This window comes from Saimiri boliviensis, chromosome 14 (assembly GCF_048565385.1).
Source record: "Saimiri boliviensis isolate mSaiBol1 chromosome 14, mSaiBol1.pri, whole genome shotgun sequence".
In the NCBI taxonomy this organism is placed as follows: Eukaryota; Metazoa; Chordata; class Mammalia; order Primates; family Cebidae; genus Saimiri; species Saimiri boliviensis.
Genome location: NC_133462.1, coordinates 12,061,972 through 12,089,303, shown reverse-complemented (window position 1 = coordinate 12,089,303; position 27,332 = coordinate 12,061,972). Strand labels below are relative to the sequence as shown.

At 50.7% G+C, this 27,332-nt stretch overlaps 2 protein-coding genes across 2 annotated transcripts; one reads left to right on the top strand and one right to left on the bottom strand.

Moving 5' to 3' along the window:
* Positions 1-86: 86 nt before the first annotated feature.
* On the bottom strand, positions 87-6,815 carry SNRPD2 (small nuclear ribonucleoprotein D2 polypeptide). The gene is made up of 3 exons (XM_003940254.4): positions 6,705-6,815; positions 4,805-4,984; positions 87-365 (listed from the first exon to the last, which is right to left on the bottom strand). Coding segments are annotated over exons 1-3 (357 nt in total). The 5' UTR covers positions 6,707-6,815; the 3' UTR covers positions 87-190.
* Positions 6,816-7,445: 630 nt separating this feature from the next.
* QPCTL (glutaminyl-peptide cyclotransferase like) lies at positions 7,446-22,520 on the top strand. Its single transcript, XM_039467076.2, has 7 exons — positions 7,446-7,732; positions 8,235-8,378; positions 11,328-11,609; positions 15,222-15,374; positions 15,475-15,574; positions 19,640-19,756; positions 21,374-22,520. Exons 1-7 carry the CDS (start codon positions 7,526-7,528, stop codon positions 21,517-21,519), a joined length of 1,149 nt encoding a protein of 382 aa, XP_039323010.1. The 5' UTR covers positions 7,446-7,525; the 3' UTR covers positions 21,520-22,520.
* The last annotated feature ends 4,812 nt before the right edge of the window (positions 22,521-27,332 follow it).

Below are 27,332 nucleotides of genomic sequence, written 5' to 3'. Positions count from 1 at the left end.
GTGCTGATCCCAGCGTTCAGTCCTATACCAGCTGCCTCCCCCAAGCCCTCCTGAAGCCATCCCACTCACAAGGCTCTGGGAACAGGTACCACTAGAAAAAAACAGAGCTTTAATTGTTCTCAACACCAGCGGCAGCGGTCTCTGTAGGACAGGGGAGTGAGTTCTGTTGATCGACAGGGATAGGTGGCTCCTACTTGCCGGCGATGAGCGGGTTCCGCAGGACCACAATGACTGAGTCCCCGCGCAGGAACATCTTGGAGATGTAGCGGTCTTTGTTGACTGGCTTGGACTTCTTCTTGCCCTTGCCACTCTTGGGTACCTCAGTCCACATCTCCTTCACGTTCTCCAGCACCATGTTGCAGTGCCTGGTGGGGAACAGGGAGGAGAGGCCCTGGGTGTGAGGGGATGCCTCTGACAGCCCGCCCTACTGCCTGCTGCTCACCCCCTCCAGCAACACGGCTTGGGGAAGGGTGCACATGCTAGGCCAGGATGACCAAGCTGCCCAGGCCAACCCTGCCAGTCCTTAGGCTGTGGCTGAGGCAGAAGAATACACCTCTCTGTGACAGCTTGCTTTTTTTTTTTTGAGATGGAGTCTCGCTCCTGTCCTATAGGCTGGAGTGCAGTAGGGCAATTTCAGTTCACTGCAACCTCCACCACCCTCCTGGGTGTGGGTAACCCCCATATAGGCACCGAGGAATAAGAGCTAAGCAGAACCCTGGCACAGTTAGGGCCTGAAGAATATTTCACTTTATAGTGTTACTACTCAGCTATTTCCTTTTATATAATCCTTTACATAATCATATATTAGTTTATAGAATTAGGGCTTGATGAATCCCTTAATATAATCCTCTATATATAATCATATAATAGTTGATAGTATGAGTGCCCAAAGAATATTTTCCTACATATATACCTATAATTGTACCTTAGTTCATAATCGGAGGAATGCCTAGAGTGGACACAGTACAGAGCATGAATTACAGAGTAAGCAGCTTATAATCAGAGGAATGCCTAGAGCAGACACAGTGCAGAGCATGAATTAAAGGAAAAACAGTTATACCAGGACAAGAATCCATGGCCCAGGCGGCAGCGTTCAGTATCGTAAAGATACCCGCTGTATGGCAGGCTGGGGGTGAGAGCCACTCCTCCTGATAAAGGAGTTGTAGGACCTTGTTCCAGTTCTTGTGGAAGGCTGCCCTCAGACTGGCAATCCACCTTTGTGACTGTGAACTTTATCAACTCTTACTACTGTGCTGCTTGAAAAGCATCTTCCCATAGAACTCACTGGAAGTTACCAGAAGTTGGCAGTAACCTTGACAGCTCTGTTACTGCTATGTGACTTAAAGTATCCTCCTATAAATCTTAGAAGTAGTTTGCCCATAGATAGGAAGTATTGCACACTGCACCTTCTTCACTGAGCATGGCCCACCTTCAAGCCTCGGTGACCTAATGGGGGTGGATCCCTTACCGCACACCGCCCTTGCCTTCATGGGAACGGGCCCCTTGCCGCGCACTGTCCACCTCCTGGCCTAGGTGACCTAATGAGGGTGGACCCCATGTTTTATTGCTCACGACCCTATCACTATCCTTAAAGATGATTTCCCTCACTGCCCTGCCCCCTAACCTATACACAATAAATACTCATGCTTCTGGACATTCAGGGCCTCTCTTGACTCTGCTTAGAAGTGGCGTGGCCACTGAGCCCAGCTGCGTTTTTCTTGTACTTCTGTGTCCTGTCTCTTTATTTCTCAGATCCTGCGCCTCAGCACAGCATATGGCTCACCACGGCCCTGTGGGGCCCTCAGCCCTACACCTGGGTTCAAGCAATTCTCCTTCCTCAGCCTCCTGAGTAGCTGCAATTACAGAAGTGAACCACCACGCCTGGCTAATTTTTTTTTTTTTTTTTTTTTTTTTTTTTTTTTTTGAGACGGAGTTTCGCCCTTGTTACCCAGGCTGGAGTGCAATGGCGCGATCTCGGCTCACCGCAACCACCGCCTCCTGGGCTCAGGCAATTCTCCTGCCTCAGCCTCCTGAGTAGCTGGGATTACAGGCACGTGCCACCATGCCCAGCTAATTTTTTGCACTTTTAGTAGAGATGTGGTTTCACCATGTTGACCAGGATGGTCTCGATCTCTCGACCTCGTGATCCACCCGCCTCGGCCTCCCAAAGTGCTGGGATTACAGGCTTGAGCCACCGCGCCCGGCTAATTTTTGTATTTTTAGTAGAGATGGAGTTTTGCCATGTTGGCCAGGCTGGTCTTGAACTCTTGACCTCAGGTGACCCACTCACCTTGGTCTAGTTTTCTCCTCCTTTTTTTTTTTTGCTCCTCCTTTAAGAAGGAAGACAATCACGGTACCTTCCTCACAAGGCCATTGGAGATTATTATTATTATTATTTTTTGAGACAGTCTTACTCTTGTTACCCAAGCTGGAGTGCAGTGGCACAATCTCAGCTCACTGCAACCTCGGCTTTCCGGGTTCAAGTGATTCTCATGCCTCAGCCTCCTGAGTAGCTGGGATTACAGGTGCCCACCACCACATCCAGCGAACTTTTGTACTTTTAGTAGAGATGGGGTTCCACCATGTTGGCCAGCCTGGTCTCCAACTCCTGACCTCAAGTGATCCATCTGCCTCGGCTTCCCAAAGTGCTGGGATTACAGGTGTGAGTTACCATGTCTGGCCAGGTTTTGTTTTAAAAGCACTTTTAGAATATACTGGTAATTACAGCTTCATAAAGCTGCTAACTAACACCACAGAGGATTGCATGAATGCATGGATTGCAGTGCATGTGAGTCTAACATGGCAGGATACATGCTAGGATGACAGGCTAGCGGGGTGAAGAGGTGGGAGGCAGATGGGGGCAGAGGAGGAAGCCAGAGAAAAAGGAAGAAAAAAACCTCAACTTAAAAAACAAAGGCCGGGCGCAGTGGCTCAAGCCTGTAATCTCAGCACTCTGGGAGGCTGAGGCGGGTGGATCACGAGGTCGAGAGATCGAGACCATCCTGGTCAACATGGTGAAACCCCGTCTCTACTAAAAATACAAAAATTAGCTGGGCATGGTGGCACGTGCCTGTAATCCCAGCTACTCAGGAGGCTGAGGCAGGAGAATTGCCTGAACCCAGGAGGCGGAGGTTGCGGTGAGCCGAGATCGCGCCATTGCACTCCAGCCTGGGTAACAAGAGCGAAACTCTGTCTCAAAAATAAAAAAAAATAAAAATAATAAAAATAAAAATAAGGCCAGGTGTGGTAGCTCACATCTGTAATCCCAGCACTTTGGGATGCTGAGGTGGGAGAATCACTTGAGCTGAGTAGTTTGAGGCCAGCCTGGGAAAGATAGCAAGACCTCATCTCTACGAAAAAGAGAACAATTAGCCGAGTGTGGAGGGATGCGCCTGTAATCCCAGCTATCCAAGAGGCTAAGGTAGGGAGATTTGAGGCCACAAGGTCAAGGTCATCGTGAGCCATGATAGTGACACTGCAATCCAACCTAAGTAACAGAGTGAGATCGTGTTTCAAACAACAACAACAACAACAACAACAAAAACAATAAGCCTCTACTGCGGGAAACTAAAGTATGGTGGGATGGAGTTCAAAGCCGGGTCTATCTGTCTCCTGTGCTTCTTACTTCCTGTTGTTCTTATTCTCATCTGCGCTAAAAGAAAACTGAGGCTCAGAGTGAAAGACTTGATGACGGTCACAGAATAGCTAGTGGCAAAAAACGTCCCCAAATTCAGCTTCAGCACACTGTTGAGGAGAGTACTTCCCAAATGCTAATGAATGAAAGGCTGCAGGTTACATGCTTGCTGAGCATTTATGTGTCAGGGACTGTGCCAAGTGCTTTGCATGCATAACATCCTTTATCCTCACAATTGTTCCATGAAGGGTATGATGATGCATTTATTTCTTTTTCTTTTTTCTTTTTTTGTTTTTGAGACGGAGCCTTCACTCTGGCGCCAAGGCTGGAGTACAGAGACGTGATCTCAGCTCACTGCAACCTCCACCTCCCAGGCTTAAGCGGTCCTTATGCATCAGCCTTCCGCATAGCTGAGACTATAGGCGCGCACGCATATTTCAAATAAGGAAACCGAAGCCCAGAGAGGAAAAATAACCTACTATTCTCACTGGCTGAAACACGCAGACCCCAGCCTGCTCCCTCCTCTGATTCAAGTCTGTTCACTGTTGCCTCTTCAGACAGACCCTCTCTGATGACTGCCACTGTATAAAGTAAACAGTCACTTGCTGAAGATTACCTGGCTGCTAAGAAGCAGAGCTGGAGCATGAAGCCAGGCAGGCTGGCTTCCCAGTATATGCCCAAAACCGCCACACTGCACAGCTGGAGGGGCACTGAGAGACAATCACACCTTGGGGTTTTAGGGTGCTTAGACCCCAGGCTTTTCTTTTATGAGATAGAGTCTCACTCTGTCACCCAGGCTGGAGTGCAATGCTGCAATTTCCGCTCACTGCAACTTCCACCTCCTGGGTTCATGTGCCTTGGCCTCCTGAGTAGCTGTGAATACAGGCACACACCAACACCCCCAGTCAACTTTTAAATTTTTAGTAGAGACAGGGTTTTGCCATGTTAACCAGGCTGGTCTTGAACTCCTGACCTCAGGTGATCCGCCAGCCTTGGCCTCCCAAAGTGCTGGGATTACAGACGTGAGCCTCCGCACCTGGCCATACACCCCAGGCTTCTGAGAAACCTGTCTTTGGGCTCTTCAGACTAGAGCTGGGACAGGTCTGAACAGAACACTTCCAGGACACTCTCCAGGCCTGCACAGAACACCTCCCAGAACCCAGCACTCACCTATCAAAGGCCTTCACGCGGCCCAGGAGTTTCTTATTGTTGCGGCAGTTGATGAGCACTTGGGTGTTGTTCTTGACGGACTGAGTGAGCACAGAGAGTGGCCCCGTGTTAAATTCCTCCTCCTCCCGCTTCTGCAGCTCCTCCGGGGTCATCTCACTCTTGGGCTTGTTGAGGAGGCTCCTGCACAGACAAACGCAAAACCCGTAAGTGAGAGAGGCTGGAGCTGTGAGGATGGGTGGTCAGGGCCTCGGCCTCAAGTCTCCCCAGCCTTGTCCCAGCATACCCGTCCTCCTGCTCAGCCTTATCTCTGGGTATCATGAACTGAATGCGTAAGAGGCATTTTCTTTTTCTTTCTTTTTTTTCTTTTTTGAGATGGAACCTTGCTCTGTTCCCCAGGCTGGAGTGCAGTGGCACGATCTCAGCTCACCATAACATCCACCCCTGAAGTTCAAGCGATTTCTCCTGCCTCACCCAACCGAGAGTAGCTGGGATTATAGATCTCTGCTACCACACCCAGCTAATTTTTGTATTTTCTTAGTAGAGATGGGATTTTACCATGTTGGCCAGACTGGTCTCAAACTCCTGACCTCAGGTGATCCTCCCAAAGTGCTGGGATTACAGGCGTCAACCACTGGGCCAGCCTTAAAACTCTGTCAACCTGATTCCTCTTTTTCCCTCACATCCTACATTAAATCTGTAGGAAACAGCCATTTCTTATCATGGCATAAGCCTCCATCATCTCTGTCCTAGAATCTTTCAGGTCTCTCTGCCTCCACTCATGCTCCACAACAGTCTGTGGGGTTTTGCTAAAACCTAAATCATAACATGTCACTCTTCAAAACCCTCCCAGGGGCTGGGTGTGGTGGCTCATGCCTGTAATCCCAGCACTTCAGGAGGCCGAGACAGTGGCTCACTTGGCATCAGGAGTTTGAGACCAGCCTGGCCAACACAGTGAAACCCGTCTCTACTCAAAGTACCAAAACAACAACAACAACAACAAAAAACCCCTCCCATGGCTCCCCCATCTCAGTGTAGAAAGTAAAACCCCAGCTGGCTCAGAGGTTCACACCTGTAATCCCAGCACTTTGGAAGGCCGAGCCACCGTGCCCGGCCTCAAATCATTATTTCTAAAAGTCCGCAATTCTGGCAGGGCGCGGTGGCTCATGCCAGTCATCCCAGCACTTTGGGAGGCCGAGACACGTCAATCACGAGGTCAGGAGATCAAGACCATCCTGACCAACATGGTGAAACCTCGTCTCTACTAAAAATAAAAAAATTAGCCGGGCATGGAGGCGCGCGTCTGTAGTCCCAGATTCTTGGGAGGCTGAGGCAGGGGAATCGCTTGAACCGGGAGGCGGAGACTGTAGTGAGCCGAGCTCGCTCCACTGCACTCCATCAAGGCTCCGTCTCAAAAAAGGAAAAAAAAAAAAAAAAAAGTCCTTCCTCCAGTATTCGTAAAATTGCTGCCCCTTAACATTCATTTCAGTACGACTAATTATATAGGAACCCCCCCAACCCTGTTATCTTTTAAAACATGTTTTTCATAATTAAAAAATTTTTTTTTTGTAGAGACGGGGTCTCGCTATGTTGTCTAGGCTGGTGTCGAACTCCTGTGTTCTAGCAATGCTCCTGCCTTGGCCTCCCAAAGTGCTGGGATCACAGGCATGAGTCCCCGCGCCCGGCCCAGCGCGTTATCTAATTCAGCTTCGCCTCCTCCCAACTCACGACGCGTCAAAGGCCGCACGCCCGTTCTCAAACTCATCAAGAGAAAAGCAGGACGCTCCATCCCTAAAACATCTTGCCCCTGCCCCCCAGCTCTGCTCACCCCTTCCCACCCTCAATCGGCCAAATTCCCACCCTCAACCTCATTCCCGCCGCCTATGCCTTAGCCGGGCCTCACATGTTGGTCACTAAGCTCTCGGTTCACTCCGGTTTCCTCCGCGTTGCTGCTGCCTGAGGAGAGAGAGAGAGGCGGGACTTCCTCTTCCTGCGATCCACTTCCGGTGGCGCCTGCGCAAAGCCAACCAGCAAGTGGAGGCGTGGATTGTTGCCTTAGCATTTCCCACCAATGGTGCACAATGATGGGATAAAAGCCTCGGGTAGGGGTTCGAGGCCAGTCGGAACCACACTGGGCAGATGTCCATGACAATGAAGAGAAAAGGAAAGGTGGTCTGATTCAAACCGTTTTGTTGTAGAACGGTACAGGTCGAAGGAGGGAAATGACCAGCTATTTCCAAATGCCCGCCAGCCTTGACTTCGGGGGCGCGGCCTCCGTGAAGCCAATCAGCTCCTCGCTTCGGAAATGGGCACCGCCTCTCTTCCCTCTGGGACGAGTTATTGACGTTTCTACTGCTCTTTCAGACCCCGCGCCACCAATCCCGTGCCTACATCCGGGAGGGGCATGGACCTGGGCCCGGGAAGGCGAATGTTTTCCACGATCAAACGTTGCTTATTGGCTTTCTCTTCTCCGCTAAGGCGGAGCCTACCCCTTTTGCGCTCCCTTTTGGGCCGTGCAATTCTCAGGGGAACCAACTCCAATACCCAACGGCGGCTGGGAGGCGTGTCCTCAGGACCGCAGTTCTCATTGGTTTCACTGCTCGCTGTGGGGCGCGCTGGTGCAGCCGCTGCTGTTGCTCATTGGCCCATCGATTCCGTGGGGTGGAACTTGGCTGGGCCTAAACTCAATCCGCGGTCTGGGACTGGCTTCAGGGCAAAGCTGCCATGCGTTCCGCGGGCCGCGGGCGGCCCCGCCTGCGGCTAGGGGAACGTGGCCTCATGGAGCCACCTTCGTTGCCGAAGCGCCGCCTGCTACCGCGGGTTCGGCTCCTGCCCCTGTTGATGGCGCTGGCCGTCGGCTCGGCGTTCTATACCATCTGGAGCGGCTGGCACCGCAGGACTGAGGAGCTGTCGCTGGGCCGGGAGCTGCGGGTGAGGCTGGGCGGGGACCCAGGCACCGCGGGGACCCTCATTCCCTCCCCCCTGTTACCTAGAGCCTAGGGTTGACGTGGCTTTAGCGTACGGCTCTAACCGCAGGTGTCACCGTCTGTCATCTGAGCGCATATCCCTTACCAAAGGAATAAGGCTTCGGGCTGGTTCTGCAACAGTAGCATCCTCTTAAGAGGAAGGGTCTGAAATAGTGAGACAGGGGGCTCAGGGTTCTACGCCTCTGGTCAACTATTTGGAAGAGTCCCGAACCTTTCCTCTCTCTCTCACTGGGCCTCGATTTCCCCATCAAGTTTGAGGTAGGCTGGAGCGGATGGGCTTGGAAAGACTTTTCCTGAGTCTTAGATTTATCCTAGAAGTCTGTGATGCTGGAGGCCGCAGATTAGGAAGAGGACTCAGGGTTCCTTGGGAGTGACGGCGCCCAGGGTAGGGTCGAAATTAGGGGTTGCTCTCATTCTTCCCTTCCCTATCCCACCTCCTTCTTAAGGTCCCGTTGGTTGGAAGCCTCCCCGAAGCCCGGCTTCGGAGGGTGGTGGGACAACTGGACCCGCAGCGTCTCTGGGGCACTTATCTGCGCCCTCTCCTGGTTGTGCGAACCCCAGGCAGCCCGGGAAATCTGCAAGTCAGAAAGGTAAAGGGACCCACCTCCAGTTCCTGACCCCCTAGCCCTCCAGGGAATTGGAAATAAGCATCCTGTTCAAGATCCCAAAGGACCTAAGAGGAGGAACTGGAGCACTCACTGGAGTTAATCGGACTCTAGACTCTCACGCTAGTAACAAACCACCAGGCTGTACTGCCCACCTTAATGCCCCCACCAAAAGCTTACTGTGTGCTAGGCATAGGCAACAGACAGCCCTATAAGGTGGGTACCAATATGATCTTCATTATGCAGATAGGGAAACTGAGGTTCAGAGAGGTTATACACATTGTGCAAATCCTACAGATAAATGGTACACCTTGGCTGGGTGTGGTGCCTCACGCCTATAATCCCAGCACTTTGGGAGGCCGAGGCAGGCGGATCACCTCAGGTGGGGAGTTCGAGATCAGCCTGACCAACATGGAGAAACCCCGTCTCTACTAAAAATACAAAACATTAAGCCAATCGTGGTGGCACATGCCTGTAATCCCAGTTACTCTGGAGGCTGAGGCAGGAGAATTGCTTGAAGCCAGGAGGCAGAGGTTGCGGTGAGCTGAGATCACACCATTGCACTCCAGCCTGGGCAACAAGAGCAAAACTATGTCTCAAATAAATAAATAAATAAATAACAGTTTTAGAAAGTGGTAGACCTAGAGTTTGAACCCAAGCAGGTTGGCTCCAAGCTGGTGCTGCAATCCATCTATTGTTTCCCAGAAAGCATCAAGAGTCATTTAAAGGCCAGGTGCAGTGGTTTATGCCTGTAATCCCAGCACTTTGGGAGGCTGAGGCAGGCAGATCATTTAAGGTCAGGACTTTGAGACCAGCCTGGCCAACACAGTGAAACCCGTCTCTACTAAAAATAGAAAATTAGTTGGCTGTGGTGGTGGATACCTGTAGTCTCAGCTGCTCGGGAGGCTGAGACACGAGAATCACTTGAACCCGGGAGGTGAAGGCCGCAGTGAGCGAAGATCGCACCACTGTAACCCAGCATGGGTGACAGAGTGAGACTCCATCTCAACAGAAAAAAAAAAAAAAAAAAAAAAAAGTCATTTAAATACTGCCTGAGGCCGGGCGCGGTGGCTCAAGCCTGTAATCCCAGCACTTTGGGAGGCCAAGGCGGGTGGATCACGAGGTCAAGAGATCGAGACCATCCTGGTCAACATGGTGAAACCCCGTCTCTACTAAAAATACAAAAAAGTAGCTGGGCATGGTGGCACGTGCCTGTAATCCCAGCTACTCAGGAGGCTGAGGCAGGAGAATTGCTTGAACCCAGGAGGCGGAGGTTGCGGTGAGCCGAGATCGCGCCATTGCACTCCAGCCTGGGTAACAAGAGCGAAACTCCGTCTCAAAAATAAATAAATAAATAAATAAATACTGCCTGAGTCCCAGTGCTACCTCATTCACTTAGATTGTGATCATGGGGCCAGGCGCAGTGGCTGACGCCTGTAATCCTAGCACTTTGAGAGGTGGGTGGATCACCTGAGGTCAGGAGTTCAAGACCAGCCTGGCCATCACGGTGAAACCCCATCTTAAAAAAAAAAAAAAAAAAAAAAAAAGATTGTGACCATGGACTAGGTTTTTTTTTTGAAATGGAGTCTTGCTCTGTGGCCCAGGCTGGAGTACAGTGGCATAATCTCGGCTCACTGCAACTTCCACCTCCTGGGTTAAAGCAATTCTCCTGCCTTAGCCTCCCATGTAGCTGGGATTACAGGGGTGCGCCACCATGCCTGGCTAATTTTGTATTTTTAGTAGAGATGGGGTTTTGACATGTTGATCAGGCTGGTCTCAATCTCCTGACCTCGTGATCTGCCTGCCTTAACCTCCCAAAGTGTTGAGATTACAGGCGTGAGCCACCACACCCAGCCTTGGACTAGTTTCTTTTTTTTTTTTTTTTTTTTTTGAGACGGAGTTTCGCTCTTGTTACCCAGGCTGGAGTGCAATGGCGCGATCTCGGCTCACCGCAACCTCCGCCTCCTGGGTTCAGGCAATTCTTCTGCCTCAGCCTCCTGAGTAGCTGGGATTACAGGCACGTGCCACCATGCCCAGCTAATTTTTTGTATTTTTAGTAGAGACGGGGTTTCACCATGTTGACCAGGATGGTCTCGATCTCTCGACCTCGTGATCCACCCACCTCGGCCTCCCAAAGTGCTGGGATTACAGGCTTGAGCCACCTTGCCCTGCCTGGACTAGTTTCTTAACCTCTCTGAGCCCATTTCCTCATCTGCAAAATGGGGCCATGTATTGGCAGTCCCTACCCTGTACAGTTCCTAGAACAGAGCTTAGCACACAGTGAGTCTGTGATGAGTCTGTTGGCTTCAAGAGGTAGGGTCACCCCAACATCTGGCACCCAGTAGGTACTCAGCAGGAGTGTGTCAAGGGGATGATTTTAATCAGAGTAGGGGGCCTGGCACAGTGGCTCATACCTGTAATCCCAGGACTTTGGGAGGTTGAGGCAGGTAGATCACTTGAGGTCAGGAGCTTGAGACCAGGCTGGCCAACATTGTGAAACCCTGTTTATATTAAAAATACAAAACTCAGCGAGGCATTGTGGCAGGCGCCTGTAACCCCAGCTACTCAGGAGGCCGAGGCAGGAGAATGGCTTGAACCCGGGAGGCGGAGGTTGCAGTGAGCCGAGATCAAGCCCCTGAACTCCAGCCTTGGTGACGGAATGAGACTCCATCTCAAAAAAAAGAAAGAAAGAAAGAAAGAGAGAGACAGAGAGAGAGAGGAAGAAAAAGAAAGAAAAGCAAGGCAAGCAAGCAGGGAGGGAGGGAGGGAGGGAAGGAAGGAAGGGGGGAGGGAGGAAAGAAAAGAAAGAAATCTATTCAATCAGAGTGGGGCTTTAGAGTCAACCGGTCTGCTCTGCGTGGCTCAGGTCACGTGGCCCTTTTCCCCACCTTCTCCCCAGTCCCGTCCACCCTCCCACTTCTCTCTTGCCGCTAGTTCCTAGAGGCCACGCTGCGGTCCCTGACAGCCGGCTGGCATGTGGAGCTAGATCCCTTCACGGCCTCGACGCCCCTGGGGCCACTGGACTTTGGCAATGTGGTAGCCACACTGGACCCGGGGGCTGCCCGTCACCTCACCCTCGCCTGCCATTACGACTCGAAGCTCTTCCCACCTGGGTCGACTGCCTTTGTGGGAGCCACAGATTCAGCTGTGCCCTGTGCCCTGATGCTGGAGCTGGCCCAAGCACTTGACCTGGAGCTGAGTAGAGCCAAAGAACAGGTGAGGAGCAGGAGTTGAGGAGGGCAGTGGGCTGCCTCCACTTTCCCGCAAGTCCCCACCCTCCCTTGCCTGGTCATTGTCGTCCGTCTCGTCTTCCCACTCTACTCCACGCACAGCGCCACAGGGATCTTTTTTTTGGAGTCTCACTTTGTTGCCCAGGCTTGAGGGCAGTGGCGTGATCTCGGCTCACTGCAACCTCCACCTCACAAGTTCAAGCAATTCTCCTGCCTCACCCTCCTGAGTAGCTGGGATTACAGGTATGTGCCACCACACCTGCCTAGTTTTTTATGGTTTTCGTAGGGATGGGGTTTCGTCATGTTGGCCAGGCTGGTCTTGAGCTCCTGACCTTGTGATCCGCCCACCTCAGCCTCCCAGCATGCTGGGATTACAGGTGTAAGCCACTGCACCCAGCCTAATATTGTATTTTTAGTAGAGCCGGGGTTTCACCATGTTGGTCAGGCTGGTCTCGAACTCCTGACCTCAGGTGATCTGCTAACCTTGACCTCCTAAAGTGCTGGGATTACAGGTTCGAGCCACTGTGCCTGGCTGCCACAGGGATCTTTTTACCTCCTGGATGTCAGATCCTCTTTCCTCTCCCGCAAACTCTCCCAGGGATCCCACCTCATTCCAAGCATAATCCAGAGTTGTTTTTTTTTTTTTTTTTTTTTTTTTTTGAGACGGAGTTTCGCTCTTGTTACCCAGGCTGGAGTGCAATGGCGCGATCTCGGCTCACCACAACCTCCGCCTCCTGGGCTCAGGCAATTCTTCTGCCTCAGCCTCCTGAGTAGCTGGGATTACAGGCACGCGCCACCACGCCCAGCTAGTTTTTTGTATTTTTAGTAGAGACGGGGTTTCACTATGTTGATAAGGATGGTCTCGATCTCTCGACCTCGTGATCCACCCGCCTCGGCCTCCCAAAGTGCTGGCATTACAGGCTTGAGCCACCGCGCCCGGCCAATCCAGAGTTCTTTGATTGGCCCAGGAGCTGTGCCCTATTGCCTCTCCAGCCCCATCTCCCTCCCCTCACCCCTAGCTCACTCTGCTGTAGCCACACCCACCTCCTCTGGGTTGGGCAAACACACAGGGCTCGCTCTCCCTCAGGGCATTTGCACTTTGCTGTTTGTTTTGCATAGAATGTGCTTTTCTGGCCAAGCTCAAACCTGTAATCCCAGCACTTTGGGAGGCCAAGGCAGGAGGATTGCTTGAGGCAAGGAGTTCAAGAGCAGCCTGGACAACATAGGGAGACCCCCATCTCTATAAAAATGTAAAAAAGGTTGGACGTGGTGGTTTATGCCAGTAATCCTAGCACTTTGGCAGGCCAAGGCGGCTGGATCAAGAGGTTGGGAACCTGGGAGGTGGAGGCTGCAGCAAGATTGCGCCACTGCATTCCAACCTGGGTGACAGAGCAAGATTCTATCTCAAAAAAATAAAAAAGATATGCTTTTCGGAGATATTTTCCTACTCTCCACTGAGGTGTCTACTCCAATGTCACTGCTTCAAAGAGGCCTTCCCTGCCGGGCACGGCGGCTCACGCCTGTAATCCCAGCACGTTGAGAGGCAGGAGGATCACCTGAGGTCAGGAGTTTGAGACCAACATGACCCACACCGTGAAACCCTGTCTCTACTAAAAATGAAAAAATTAGCCGGGCATGGTGGTGGGCACCTGTAATCCCAGCTACTCAGGAGGCTGAGGCAGGAGAATTGCTGGAACCCGAGAGGCAGAGATTGTCGTGAGCTGAGATTGCGCCACTGCACTCCAGTCTGAGCGACAGAGCAAGACTCGGTCTCAAAACAAACAAAAGACAAAAACACCGATCTCATCATGCTCCTGCCCCGCTCAACACTGCTCCATGCCTCCCCAGTTTCCCTATAATAAAGCCCACACAAGCCCACACTCTTTGGCCTTGCTCACCCCTCCAGACTCCTCTCAAACCCTGTAACCCCTTCCCTGGCCACAGCCTTGCCCTGTGTTGTTCCCTTGGCCGGGAATACTCTTCCTGCTGCTCCATTTTGCCAGGTTGGTTCCTACCCACTCCCAGGGCATACATCCCTTCCCAAAAAACCTAGCCAGGCAAGGTGGCTCACACCTGTAACCCCAGCACTTTGAGAGGCCAAGGCAGGTAGATCATGAGGTCAGGAGTTCAAGACCAGCCTGGTCAAGATGGTGAAACCTCGTCTCTACTAAAACTACAAAAATTAGCCGGGCATGGTGGCAGGCGCCTGTAATCCCAGCTACTGGGGAGGCTGAGGCAGGAGAATTGCTTAAACTTGGGTGACAGAGGCTGCAGTGAGCCAAGATCACGCCACTACACTCCAGCCTAGGCCACAGAGTGAGACCTTCTCAAAAAAAAAAAAAAAAGGCTGAGCACGGTGGCTCACGCCTGTAATCCCAGCACTTTTGGGAGGGTGAGGTGGGTGGATCAGGAGGTCCGGAGGTTGAGACCAGCCTGACCAACATGGTGAAACCTCATCTCTATTAAAAAAAAAAAAAGACCCACCGGGCGCGGTGGCTCAAGCCTGTAATCCCAGCACTTTGGGAGGCCGAGGCGGGTGGATCACAAGGTCAAGAGATCGAGACCATCCTGGTCAACACGGTGAAACCCCGTCTCTACTAAAAATACAAAAAATTAGCCGGGCATGGTGGCGCGTGCCTGTCATCCCAGCTACTCAGGAGGCTGAGGCAGGAGAATTACCTGAGCCCAGGAGGCGGAGGTTGCGGTGAGCCGAGATCGCGCCATGGCACTCCAGCCTGGGTAACAAGAGCGAAACTCCGCCTCAAAAAAAAAAAAAAAAAAAAAGACCCAACGCCCTCTCCAGGCCAGGTCATCCCCCGGCCTCCTTCCTATGCCCTCTATAGTCCTCGGAAGCATTTGCCTCAACGGCATTTCATTGTGTGTATAATGATTCATTTGTGGGTCTGTCTCTTTAACCAAACTGAGCTTGAGGAATAATAATCAGAGATAACCCTTATTTAGTTATATGCCAGGCACCGTTCTAAGACCCAGATTCAAACCTCACCCTTTGAAAAGAACTGTTATTGCCCGGCACGGTGGCTCACATCTGTAATCCCAGCACTCTGGGAGGCCGAGACATTTGAGGTCAGGAGTTCAAGACCAGCCTGGTCAACATGGTGAAACCCTGTCTGTATTAAAAACACAAAAATTGACCAGGCATGGTGGCAGGCACCTGTAATCCCAGCTACTCGGGTGGCTGAGGCGGGAGAATTGCTTGAACCCTGGAGGCAGAAGTTGCAGTGAGCTTGGATCACGCCACTGCACTCCAGCCTGGGCAACAGAGAGCTACACTCCATCTCCAAAAAAAAAAAAAAAAAAAAAAAAAAAAGGAACTTTTATTAACCCCATTTATAGATGAAGAAGCTGATGCTCTGAGAAGTTAGTAACTTCCCCATGTCTGCTTTGTTACGAAGCAGCCAAGAACAGATTCGATCCCAGACAGTTGAATTTGGAGTCTGTGCTGTTGACTACCACGTTCTATGAATGCGGACACCTCATTTGTTCTGTTACACTGTGCAAGTGGGCAAAAAATATGGTTGTGTTGAGGCTGCGGGCTAGTCCTGAGCTGGGTCTGACCACTCCCACACTGCTCCCACAGGCCGCCCCGGTGACCCTGCAGCTGCTCTTCTTGGACGGTGAAGAGGCATTGAAGGAGTGGGGACCCAAGGACTCCCTCTATGGCTCCCGGCACCTGGCGCAGCTCATGGAGTCTATACCTCACAGTCCTGGCCCCACCAGGATCCAGGCTATTGTAAGACCAGGGTCCCCTGGCTTCTGGTGAGGGAGGGAGAGGTGAAGCGGGGTTAGCATCATCCTGCTTGGGCTCCTCCAGTCCTGGCCTCTCTCCTTAGGAGCTCTTTATGCTTCTTGATCTCCTGGGAGCCCCGAATCCCATGTTCTACAGCCACTTCCCTCGCACGCTCCGCTGGTTCCATCGGCTGAGGAGTATTGGTAAGAGTGAATTTGGAGGAGGGCCCCAGCACACCTGGGGTATGGGGCACAGGATGGCAAGCTGAGGGGGGACAGGCACCTGCCCTCTAAAGGCTCATCCACCAGTCTGGGCCACATAGGGAGACCCTCCATCTCTTAAAAAAAATTAGTGGCCAGGCACAGTGGCTCATGCCTGTAATCCCAGCACTTTGGGAGGCTGAGTCTGGAGGATCATGAGGTCAGAAGATCAAGACCACCCTGGCCCATCTCTACTAAAAATACAAAAATTAGCTGGGCATGGTGGCATGGGCCTGTAATCTCAGGCAGGAGAATCACTTGATCCTAGGAGGTGGAGGTTGCAGTGAGCCAAGATCACACCACTGCCCTCCAACCTGGGTGACAGTGTGAGACTCCGTCTGAAAAAAAGAAAAATTAGCTGGGTGCAGTGGTATGCATGTCGTCCCAGCTACTGGGGAAGATCTTTTGAGCCTGGGAGGTCAAGGCTGTAGTGAGCTAAGATTGTACCACTGCACTCTGACCTGGGCAATACAATGAGATCCTGTCTTTAAAAAAAACAAAAAACAAAAAAAAAAAAAAAACCTGAATTGAACCTTAGAAAGAAAGAAAGAAAATACCTGGGCTTGGTAGCTCACATCTGTAATCGCAGCACTTTGAGAGTCTGAGGTGGGTGGATGAGTTGAGCTCAGGAATTCCAGACCAGGCTGGACAACATGGCAAAACCACATCCCTATACACACACACACACACACACACACACACACACACACAATTAGGCTGGACGAGGTGGCTCATGCCTGTAATCCCAGCACTTTGGGAGTCCAAGGTGGGTGGATCACCTGAGGTCAGGAGTTCAAGACCAACCTGGTGAATAGGACAAAATCCCTTCTCTACCAAAAATACAAAAAATTAGCCGGGCGTGGTTGCATATGCCTGTAATCACAGCTATTCATGAGTCCGAGGCAGGAGAATTGCTTGAATTCGGGAGGTGGAGGTTGCAATGAACTGAGATCACTCCACTGCACTCCAGCCTGGGCAAAAGAGTGAGATTGCCTGAAAAAAAAAAATGGCTGGGTGCAGTGGCTCACACCTGTAATCCCAGCACTTTGGGAGGCCCAGGTGGGTGGATCACGAGGTCAGGAGATAAGAGACCATCCTGGCTAACACAGTGAAACCCCATCTCTACTAAAAACACAAAAAATTAGCCGGGCATGGTGGCATGTGCCTGTAGTCGCAGCTACTTGGGAGGCTGAGGCAGGATAATCGCTTGAACCCAGGAGATGGAGGTTGTAGTGAGCCAAGATCACGCCACGGCACTCCAGTCTAGGCAACACAGCGAGACTCCGTCTCAAAGAAAAAAATTAGCAGGGCATGGTGGTACCACCATGGTGGTAGTCCCAGTGACTTGGGAGCCTCAAGTGGTAGGATCACTTCAATCTGGGAGGTCAAGGCTGCAGTAAGCTGTAATTGCACCACTGCACTCCAGCCTGGGTGGCAGAGTGAGACTCTGCTCAGAAAAATTAATAAATAAAGCCAGTCCTGGTGGCTGACGCCTATAATCCCAGCACTTTGGGAGGCCGAGGCAGGCAGATCACCTCAGGTCAGGAGCTCAAGACCAGTTTGACCAACACAGAGAAACCCTGTCTCCACTAAGACATACAAAATTAGTTGGGCGTGGTGGCACATTCCTGTAATCCCAGCTACTCAGGAGGCTGACGCAGGAGAATTGCTTGAACCCGGGAGGCAGAGGTTACAGTGAGCCGAGATCAAGCCATTGCACTCCAGCCTGGGCCACAAGAACAAAACTCTGTCACAAAAATTAATTAATTAATTAAAGTTTAAAAAATTAAAAATTGGGCCGGGCGCGGTGGCTCAAGTCTGTAATCCCAGCACTTTGGGAGGCCGAGGCGGGTGGATCACGAGGTCAAGAGATCGAGACCGTCCTGGTCAACATGGTGAAACCCCGTCTCTACTAAAAATTAGCTGGGCATGGTGGCACGTGTCTGTAATCCCAGCTACTCAGGAGGCTGAGGCAGGAGAGGCTGAACCCAGGAGGCGGAGGTTGCGGTAAGCCGAGATCGCGCCATTGCACTCCAGCCTGGGTAACAAGAGCGAAACTCCGTCTAAAAAAAAAATAAAAAATAAAATAAAAATTGTTTTTAGAAATAAAGGCTTGGCCGGGTGCAGTGGCTCACGCCTGTAATCCCAGCACTTTGGGAGGCCGAGGCAGGCGGATCACAAGGTCAGGAGTTCAAGATCAGCCTGACCAACATGGTGAAACCCTGTCTCTACAAAAAATATAAAAATTAGCTGGGCGTGGTGGCGCATGCCTGTAGTCCCAGCTACTCGGGAGGCTGAGGCAGAAGAATCACTTGAACCCAGGAGGCAGAGGTTGCAGTGAGCTGAGATTGTGCCATTGCACTCCAGTCTGGGCAACAGAGACTTCATCACAAAAAAATAAATAAATCAATAAAGGCTCATTCAGCCTTTCTCTACCTCCTTAGTCTCTCTAAGGAACTAGAGATTAGTGATAGTGATTACTAGACAGGGGCCCTAAGGTGAGACAGCTGTGGTTTCCAGTCTTACCAGCTGGGTGAACTTGGACAAGTGGCTTCATTTCTCTGAGTCTCAGTTTTCTATCTGTAAAATGGCCAGGGGACCCAAATGCAGTAGCTCATGCCTGTAGTCCCAGCAATTTAAGATACCGAGTAAGGAGGATTACATGCGCCCAGAAGTTCAAGGCCAGCCCAGGCAACATAGGGAGATCCTGTTTACACACACACACACACACACACACACACACACACACACACAGAGGCATGGTGACATGTGCCTGAAGTCCCAGCTATTTGGGAGGCTAAGAGTGGAGGATCACTTAAGCTGGGGAGGTTAAGGCTGCACTAAGTTGTGACTGCCCCACTGCATTCCAGTGTGGGTGACAGAGCAATATCTTTTTTTTTTTTTTTTTTTTTGAGACAGAGTTGATCTCAGCTCAGTGCAACCTCCACTTCCTGGTTCAAGCAATTCTTGTGTCTCAGCCTCCCAAGTAGTTGGGATTACAGGCGCCCACCACGACGCCCATCTAATTTTTGTGTTTTTTTTTTTTTTTTTTTGAGACGGAGTTTCGCTCTTGTTACCCAGCCTGGAGTGCAATGGCACGATCTTGGCTCACCGCAACCTCCGCCTCCTGGGTTCAGGCAATTCTCCTGTCTCAGCCTCCTGAGTAGCTGGGATTACAGGCATGCACCACCATGCCCAGCTAATTTTTTTGTATTTTTAGTAGAGACAGGGTTTCACCTTGTTGACCAAGGTTGGTCTCGATCTCTTGACCTTGTGATCCACCCGCCTCGGCCTCCCAAAGTGCTGGGATTACAGGCTTGAGCCACCGCGCCCGGCTGTTTTTGTTTTTTTCTTTTTGAGATGGAGTCTCGATCTGTCACCCAGGCCGGAGTGCAGCGGCATGATCTCGGCTCATTGCCACCTCTGCCTCCTGGGTCAAGGGATTCTCCTGCCTCGGCCTCCTGAGTAGGTGGGACTACAGGCACATGCCACCATGCCCAGCTCATTTTTTGTATTTTTAGTAGAACCAGGGTTTCACTGTGTTAGCCAGGATGGTCTTGATCTCCTGACCTCATGATCCACCCGCCTCAGCCTCCCAAAGTGCTGAAATTACAGTCGTGAGCCACCTCGCCCAGACTAATTTTCGTATTTTTAATAGAGACAGGATTTCAGCATGTTGGCCAAGCTGCTTTTGAACTCCTGACCTCAGGTGATCCACCTCCCTCAGCCTCCCTAAGTGCTGGGATTACAGGCATGAGCCACCGTACCCAGCCACAAGATCTTGTCTCAAAAAAAAAAAAGGGTGGGGGGGGTGTCTTTATCTTAGACTCAGAGGGATTGAATGAAACCGGAAGCATAGCAAGGCCACAGGAAGGAGTGACTGGCATTCACTCCTGTTGGGATGACCAGGGCTTTACCTCTGGGTGCTCTGCCCTCCTCCGATTTGTGGACTGGAGATTTTTGACTGCTAAGGACTAACCCTTCCTCTCAAATCACCCCCACCTCCAGAGAAGCGTCTGCACCGTTTGAACCTGCTGCAGTCTCATCCCCAAGAAGTGATGTACTTCCAACCCGGGGAGCCCATTGGCTCCGTGGAAGACGACCACATCCCCTTCCTCCGCAGAGGTACCTGTTACCGGGAGCGAGGAGTGGGGGCAACCAAGGAAGCCCCAGTTGGAACTGTCCCCTTCCCAAGGCTGGGGAATGGTGTTAAGTGACTTAACCTCTTTGTGCTTTTATTCATTTGTAATATGGGGATAATATTCTCTCTTCTTTCTGAGACACAGTCTTACTCTGTCACACAGGCTGGAATGCAGTGGTAGGATCTTGGCTCACTGCACCCTCTGACTCCCAGGTTTAAGCGATTCTCCTGCCTCAGTCTCCCGAGTAGCTGGGATTACAGGCACATGTGACCACACCCAGCTAATTTTTGTATTTTTAGTAGAGACGGGGTTTCACCATGTTGGCCGGGATGGTCTTGATCTCCTGACCTCATGATCCACATGCCTCAGCCTCCCAAAGTGCTGGGGTTACAGGCATGAGCCACTGCATCCAGCCTAATACTCTCTCTCTTAGAGTATTGTTGAGGGGATTGAACGTGCTGATACCTATAAAGACCTTACTGGGTCATTGTTAAAGGGTCTATGAAACAAAGAAGAAAAAAAAAAGACCTTACTTGGACCAGCACTCAGCACATAGCAAGCATTCAAGAAATGTTTGCAGCTGGGCACGGTGGCTCACACCTGTAATCCCAGCAATTTGGGAGGCTGAGGTGGGAGGAATTTGAGCCAAGGAGTTTGAAACCAGCAACATAGCATAAATCTTGTCTTCACTAAAAATACAAAAATTTAGCAGGACATGGTGGTGCGTACCTGTAGTCCCAGTTGCTTGAGAGGCTGAGGTGGGAGGATCACCTGAGCCTGGGAAGTCAAGGCTGCAGTGAGCCTTGATCAAGCCACTGCACTCTAGCCTTGGCGACAGAGGGAGACAATATCTGAAAAAAAAAAAAAAGTGCCAGAGTTGGGCATGGGGGCTCACACCTGTAATCCCAGCACTTTGGGAGGCCGAGGCGAGTGGATCACCTGAGGTCAGGAGTTTGAGACCAGCCTGGCCAACATGGTGAAACCCCACCTCTACTAAAAATACAAAAATTAGCTGGGCATCATGATTTCTGCCTGTAATCCCAGCTACCCAGAAGGCTGAGGCAGTAGAATTCCTGGAACCTGGGAGGCGGAGACTGCAGTGAGCCGAGACCGAGACACTGCACTCCAGCCAGGGCAACACAGAGAAACTCTGTCTCAAAAAAAAAAAAAGGCCAGGCACGGTGGCTCAAGCCTGTAATCCCAGCACTTTGGGAGGCCGAGGCGGGTGGATCACGAGGTCAAGAGATCGAGACCATCCTGGTCAACATGGTGAAACCCTGTCTCTACTAAAAATACAAAAATTAGCTGGGCATGGTGGCGCGTGCCTGTAATCCCAGCTACTCAGGAGGCTGAGGCAGGAGAATTGCCTGAGCCCAGGAGGTGGAGGTTGCGGTGAGCTGAGATCGCGCCATTGCACTCCAGCCTGGGTAACCAGAGCGAAACTCCGCCTCAAAAAAAAAAAAAAAAAAAAAGGTGGGGGGCCAGAACATATCTTTTGCCAGTGTGTGGGGACAAGGCCAAATAATCCAGAGGCGGGGCTTGGGCTCCTGGGTCGTGGTGGGCTGCAGAGGACCTGACGAAGTCTCCTCTGTCACTTCAGGGGTCCCTGTGCTTCATCTCATCTCCACGCCCTTCCCTGCTGTCTGGCACACCCCTGCGGACACCGAGGCCAATCTCCACCCACCCACGGTACACAACTTGAGCCGCATTCTCGCCGTGTTCCTGGCCGAATACCTGGGGCTCTAGCGAGCTGACCCAATGCCTGTGGAGAGGACTGTGAGGGAGAAGGTCCTGGTGCGGGACCAGTGGTGCTCAGGCAGGACCTGCCTAGGTCTGCTTGCTTGTCCTTTTCACACCTTTGTCTCCTAATTGTGCTACAATTGGAAGACCTTCTTTCTTTAGATTGTCTCAAGCTGCTACCCTTCAAGGACAGGGAAGAGACCACTGTGCGGTGACAGCCAGAGGAAGAAGAACTTAGCCCCTCCCCAGAGATAAATACTTGGTCTGAAGGTTTGCAGGGACCAAACGCTGTTGTTTTAGTCAGTGAACTAAAAGAGTAAAAGACTGCGGGGTGTGGTGGCTCATGCCCGTAATCCCAGCACTTTGGGGAGGCCAAGGCGGGTGGTTCACGAGGTCAAGAGATCGAGACCGTCCTGGCCAACATGGTGAAACCCTGTCTCTACTAAAATACAAAACTTAGCTGGGTGTGGTGGCAGGCACCTGTAGTCCCAGCTATTTGGGAGGCTGGGACAGGAGAACTGCTTGAACCCAGGAGGCAGAGGTTGCAGTGAGCTGAGATCGTGCCACTGCACTCCAGCTTGGTGCCTGGCAACAGAGCAAGACTCTGTCTCAAAAAATAAAAATAAAATAATTGAGGCCGGGTGTGGTGGCTCACACCTGTAATCCCAGCACTTTTTGGGAGGCCAAGGCGGGTGGATCACGAGGTCAGGAGATTGAGACCATCCTGGCCATCATGGTGAAACCCCATCTCTACTAAAAGTACAAAAAGCCGACTATGGTGCTGGTGCATGCCTGTAATCCCAGCTACTTGGGAGGCTGAGACAGGAGAATCGCTTGAAGCGGGAGTCAGAAGTTGCAATGAGTTGAGATCATGCCACTGCACTCCAGCCTGGCGACAGATTAAGATTCTGTCTCAAAAAGTAAATAAAAAATTAAAAAAAAAAAGAAGTGTAAAAAAAGAATAAAAGACTGTCACTGGTCTGGACCAGTGATGCCACCCAACCAAATGAATTCTCTGTGGCTTGTTTTGTGTCAGTTCGTTCTCCAGAATGGCAGCCTTGCTACTGCACCAGTCCTAACCTAACTCCCACGTGGGGCACACTGAGGATGTGCTCACAACCAGGCACAGAGGAGACGGAAGCTGTTATTTTGGAAGTCCAGATTCTGCCAGACCCAATGGGCAATAAGCCAGTGTTTCTGGCTGGGTGTGGTGGTTCAGGCCTGCAATCCCAGCTCTAGGGAGGGAGAGGTGGAAGGAAAGCTTGAGCCCAGGAGTTTGAGACCAGCCTGGGCAATATGGCGAGACCCCATTCTCCATAAAAAGGAAAAAAAAAAAAGTGCAACAAGTGTTTCTACAAACCGCTGCCTGCATAAGACAGGTGTGGTGGTGCACACCTGTCGTCTCAGCTACTTAGAAGGCTGAGGTGAGAGGATCCCTTGACCCAAGAGTTCAAGACCAACCTGGGCAACACAGTGATACTCTGTCTCAAAATAACAACAACAAAACCCCAAACATGCTGTAGAACTTGTGTAAATAGATGTTGCATGACAAGGGGGATCTAAAATCCAATAAGCAGGTGAGACAACATAAAATGAGTTTTCTTGGCTGGGCGCAGCAGCTCATGCCTGTGATCTCAGCACTTTGGGAGGCTGAGGCAAGTGGATCGCCTGAGGTCGGGAGTTCGAGACCATCCTAGACAGCATAGTGAAACCCCCTCTACTAAAAATACAAAAATTAGTCAGGCATGGTGGAAGGCGCCTGTAATCTCAGCTACTCAGGAAGCTGGGGCAGGAGAATCACTTGAACCTGGGAGGCAGAGTTTGCAGTGAGCCAAGATAGCGCTGTTGCACTCCAGCCTGGGCAACAGAGTGAGATTCCATCTCAAAAAAAAAAAAAAAACAAGTTTCTTCACCGCATGATGTGAATTTTTAAAGACAGAATCCAGAGACTCCCAAAGTATTTCACTATAGAACCGTTTGTAGTAAGAAGCACTTCATAGTACTAGCATACCTTGACTGGGCGCGGTGGCTCACACCGGTAATTCCATAACGTTGGGAGGCGAAGGCTGGGGGTTCACTGGAACTCAGGAAATCAGGCCCAGCCTGGACAACATGGTGAAACCCCATCTCTACTAAAAATACAAAAATTAGCCGGGCGTGGTGGCAGGTGCCTGTAATCCCAGCTACTCCGGAGGCTGAAGCAGGAGAATCGATGGAACCCAGGTGGTGGAGTAGAGATGGGTTTTCTGCAGTCAGCCAAGATCACGTCACTGCACCGCAGCCTGGGCAACAGAGCGAGACTCTGTCTCAAAAAACAAAACAACAACAAAAAGAACTAGGATACCTCAGAAGATGCTTTGGAAAACATGGAGTTTTGAAAGTCTGAGAGCATCTATGGGAGGAATGGGTAAGACAGACCTAGATTGACTGCAGAGTCATTAGAGCACACTGTTTGCTTTCAGCTGTGGGCACAGCTGTGGGAGACGGCAGGTTTGATCGCAAACTCCAGTGAGAAAGTATTTCCCAGCCCTACCTAATTCTCAGACTCAGCTGGGGTGCTTATTAAGCAATGCAGACCGCGTGTGGCGGCTCATCCTTGCAATCTCAGCACTTTGAGAGGTAGAAGTGGGAGGATCTATTGAGCCCCAGAGGTTTTTTTGTTGTTTTTTGGTTTTTTGTTTGACATGGAGTCTCATTTTGTTGCCCAGGCTGGGGTGCAGTGGCGCGTTCTCGGCTCATAGCAACCTCCACCTTCCAGGTTCAAGAGATTGCCCTGCCTCAACCTCCTGAGTAGCTGGGACTATATATAGGCCCATGCCACCAGGCTTGGCTAATTCTTTGCATTTTTAGTAAAGACGGGTTTTCACTGTGTTAGCCAGGGTGAACTCAATCTCCTGACCTTGTGATCTGCCAGCCTCAGCCTCCCAAAGTGCTGGGATTACAGGTGTGAGCCACTGTGCCCGGCCCATGCTGTTCTTAAGGATACAGTCTGGTGCATACACAGCTACTCAGCAAACCAACTCAAAAGAAAAATCTGAGACAGACAGAGCCTGGAAGCAGAGCTGTACGCTGCGCTCTGTGCCTGCAGGTTTATGACCCTGCAGGTTCATGACTTTTTTTTCCCTACTTACAAAAACATGCAAGGGTTTATGACTTTGATAGAGACTTAGCCGTAAGCACAGGTGCCAGGCCACGTTTGGAGGATTATTATACAGTGAAGGTGAGCATCTTCCCTGCAAATCACCGCCAGGTCTGCAACTCGGGATATCAAATGAGAGGGTAAACATAGGTCCCCAAATTAGGTTCTTCTACATTCGCTGACATTTACTGAGCATCTACTACGTGCCAGACATCATGAGAACTTTTTTTTTGAGATGGAATTTCAGTCTTGTCACCCAGGCTGGAGTACAGTGCCATGATCTTGGCTCACTGCAGCCTCCAACTCCTGGGTCCGAGTGACTCTCCCTCATCAGTAGCTGGGATTACAAGTGCCCGCCACCATCCCCAGTTAATTTTTTTGTTTTGTTTTGTTTTGAAACGGAGTCTTGCTCTGTGACCCAGGCTGGAGTGCAATGGCCCAATATCGGCTCACTGCAACCTCTGCCTCCTGGGTTCAAACGATTCTCCTGCCTCAGCCTCCCTAGTAGCTGGGACTACAGGCACATGCCACCATGCCCAGCTAATTTTTTTTTTTTTTTTTAAGTAGAGACGGGGTTTTGCCATGCTGGCCAGGCTGGTCTTGAACTGACTTCAGGTGATCCACCCGTAGCCTCCCAAAGTGTTGGGATTACAGGTGTGAGCCACTGAGTCGGGCTTAAATTAGTTTTTTGTAGAGATGAGGTCTTGGTATGTTGCCCAGGCTGGTGCTAAACTCCTGGCCTCAAGTGATACTCTTGCCTCAGCCTCCCAAAGTTCACGGAGGTGTGAGCCACCACACTTGGCCTTTTTAAAAATACTATTTGTGTCTTTTATCAGTTTGTAATTTTCCAACCATCATGTCTTTTAATATTGTCTTTGTATGTATTCTTTCTTTTGATTCTGGAATGCCAATTAAACGTTATTGTTTTTTCCTGTAAAAAAACACTTGTATAAATGTGGTAGATCTTTTTGCTACTTAACCCAGCTATTGGGTGACTCTTGGTTATTGCATTTCTCGTTTTTTTTCCCCTACACAACACTGATGTATGCATTTTTGATTTGTGAGTTACGTCAGCGGGCTTTCTTTCCCTTTCCTACCTACTAGGCCACTTTGATTTTTTTTTTTTTTTTTTCTTGAGACATAGTTTCCCTCCCGTTGCTCAGGCCGGAGTGCAATGGTGTGATCCCAGCTCACCGCAACCTCTTCCTCCCAAGTTCAAGAGATTCTCCTGCCTCAGCCTCCCAAGTAGCTGAGACTACAGGCATGCACCACCACACCGGGCCAATTTTTTGTATTTTTAGTAGAGATGGGGCTTCTCCATTTTGGTCAGCTCCTGACATCAGGTGATCTACCTGCCTCAGCGTCCCAAAGTGCTGGGAAGGCATGAGCCACTACACCCGGCCTGGATTTTTTTGGGTTTTTTTTGTTTTTTACAGTTTTGGCTTCCTTGCTGATAATTCCAAGTTCTTTTTAAATTTTTAAACATAATTTAAATGTTGTATTATAATCTGTGATTGACAGTTTCACCATGTGAAGCCTATGTGGGTGTCTTTGTTGTTTCTGTTGGTTCTTCTTCATATTATTTCCATTTGTGTTTGGTTATTTGTGTACTACTCATTACCTGAAAAATTATTTGTGGCGGGGTGGGTGCGGTAGCTCATGCCTGTAATTCCAGCACTTTAGGAGGCTGAGGCAGGCAGAGTGCTTGAGGTCACGAGTTCAAGACCAGCCTGGCCAACATGGTGAAACCCCATCTCTACCAAGAAGTTACAAACAAAAAAACTGCCAGGCATGGTGGTGGGCGCCTATAATCCCAGCTACTTGGAGGCTTAGGCAGGAGAATCACTTGAGCCGGGGAGGTGGAAGTTGCAGTTAACTGAGATGGTGCCATTGCACTCCAGCCTGAGAGACAGGGAGACTCTGTAGGAAAAAAAAAAAAAAAAAAAAGCCAGGCTCGGCTCACACCTGTAATCCCAGCACTTTGGGAGGCTGAGGTGGGTGGATCACCTGAGGTCAGGAGTTTGAGACCAGTCTGGCCAACATGGTGAAACCTGGTCTCTACTAAAAAAATTAGCTGGGCATCGTGGTGAGTACTTGTAGTCTCAGCTACTTGGCAGGTGAGGCAGGAGAAACACTTGAACCCAGGAAGCGGAGGTTGCCGTGTGCCGAGGTCATGCCATTGCATTGCACTCCAGCCTGGGCAACAAGAGCAAAATTGGGTTTCAAAAAAAAAAAAAAAAAAATTGGCCGGACACAGTGGCTCACGCCTCTAATCCCAGCACTTCGGGAGGCTGAAGCGGGCAGAGCACAAGGTAAGGTGTTCCAGACCAGCCTGACCAAAATGGTGAAACATCTCTACTAAAAATACAAAAATTAGCTGGGTGTGGTGGCACGCACCTGTAAGCCCAGCTACTTGAGAGGCTGAGGCAGAATTGCTTGAACCCGGGAAGTCGAGACTGCAGTGAGCGGAGATCAAGCCACTGCACTCCAGCCTAATGATAGAGCAAGACTCCATCCCCACCAAAAAAAATTATTTGTGGGGCTTCTACAAATAATTTGTAGAAGGAACTGCCAAGGGCCAGTCTGTGGCCACGAATTCTCCGGATCTTTTTTCATTTGATCTCTGCATCTTGGATACCTCTGCAGTCTTCTGGGTCATTCATCCCTACCTGAGCTTGCA

Bases quoted from the DNA above. Each gene is read 5' to 3' on its own strand.
- SNRPD2 (XM_003940254.4), bottom strand. The intron at 366-4,804 runs GTGAGTGCTGGG...GTTCCCCACCAG, and splicing joins CGCGTGAAGGCCTTTGATAG to GCACTGCAACATGGTGCTGG.
- QPCTL (XM_039467076.2), top strand. From the start codon at position 7,526: ATGCGTTCCGCGGGCCGCGGGCGGCCCCGCCTGCGGCTAGGGGAACGT. The intron at 15,375-15,474 runs GTAAGACCAGGG...CTCTCTCCTTAG, and splicing joins CCACCAGGATCCAGGCTATT to GAGCTCTTTATGCTTCTTGA. The intron at 15,575-19,639 runs GTAAGAGTGAAT...CCCCACCTCCAG, and splicing joins CCATCGGCTGAGGAGTATTG to AGAAGCGTCTGCACCGTTTG.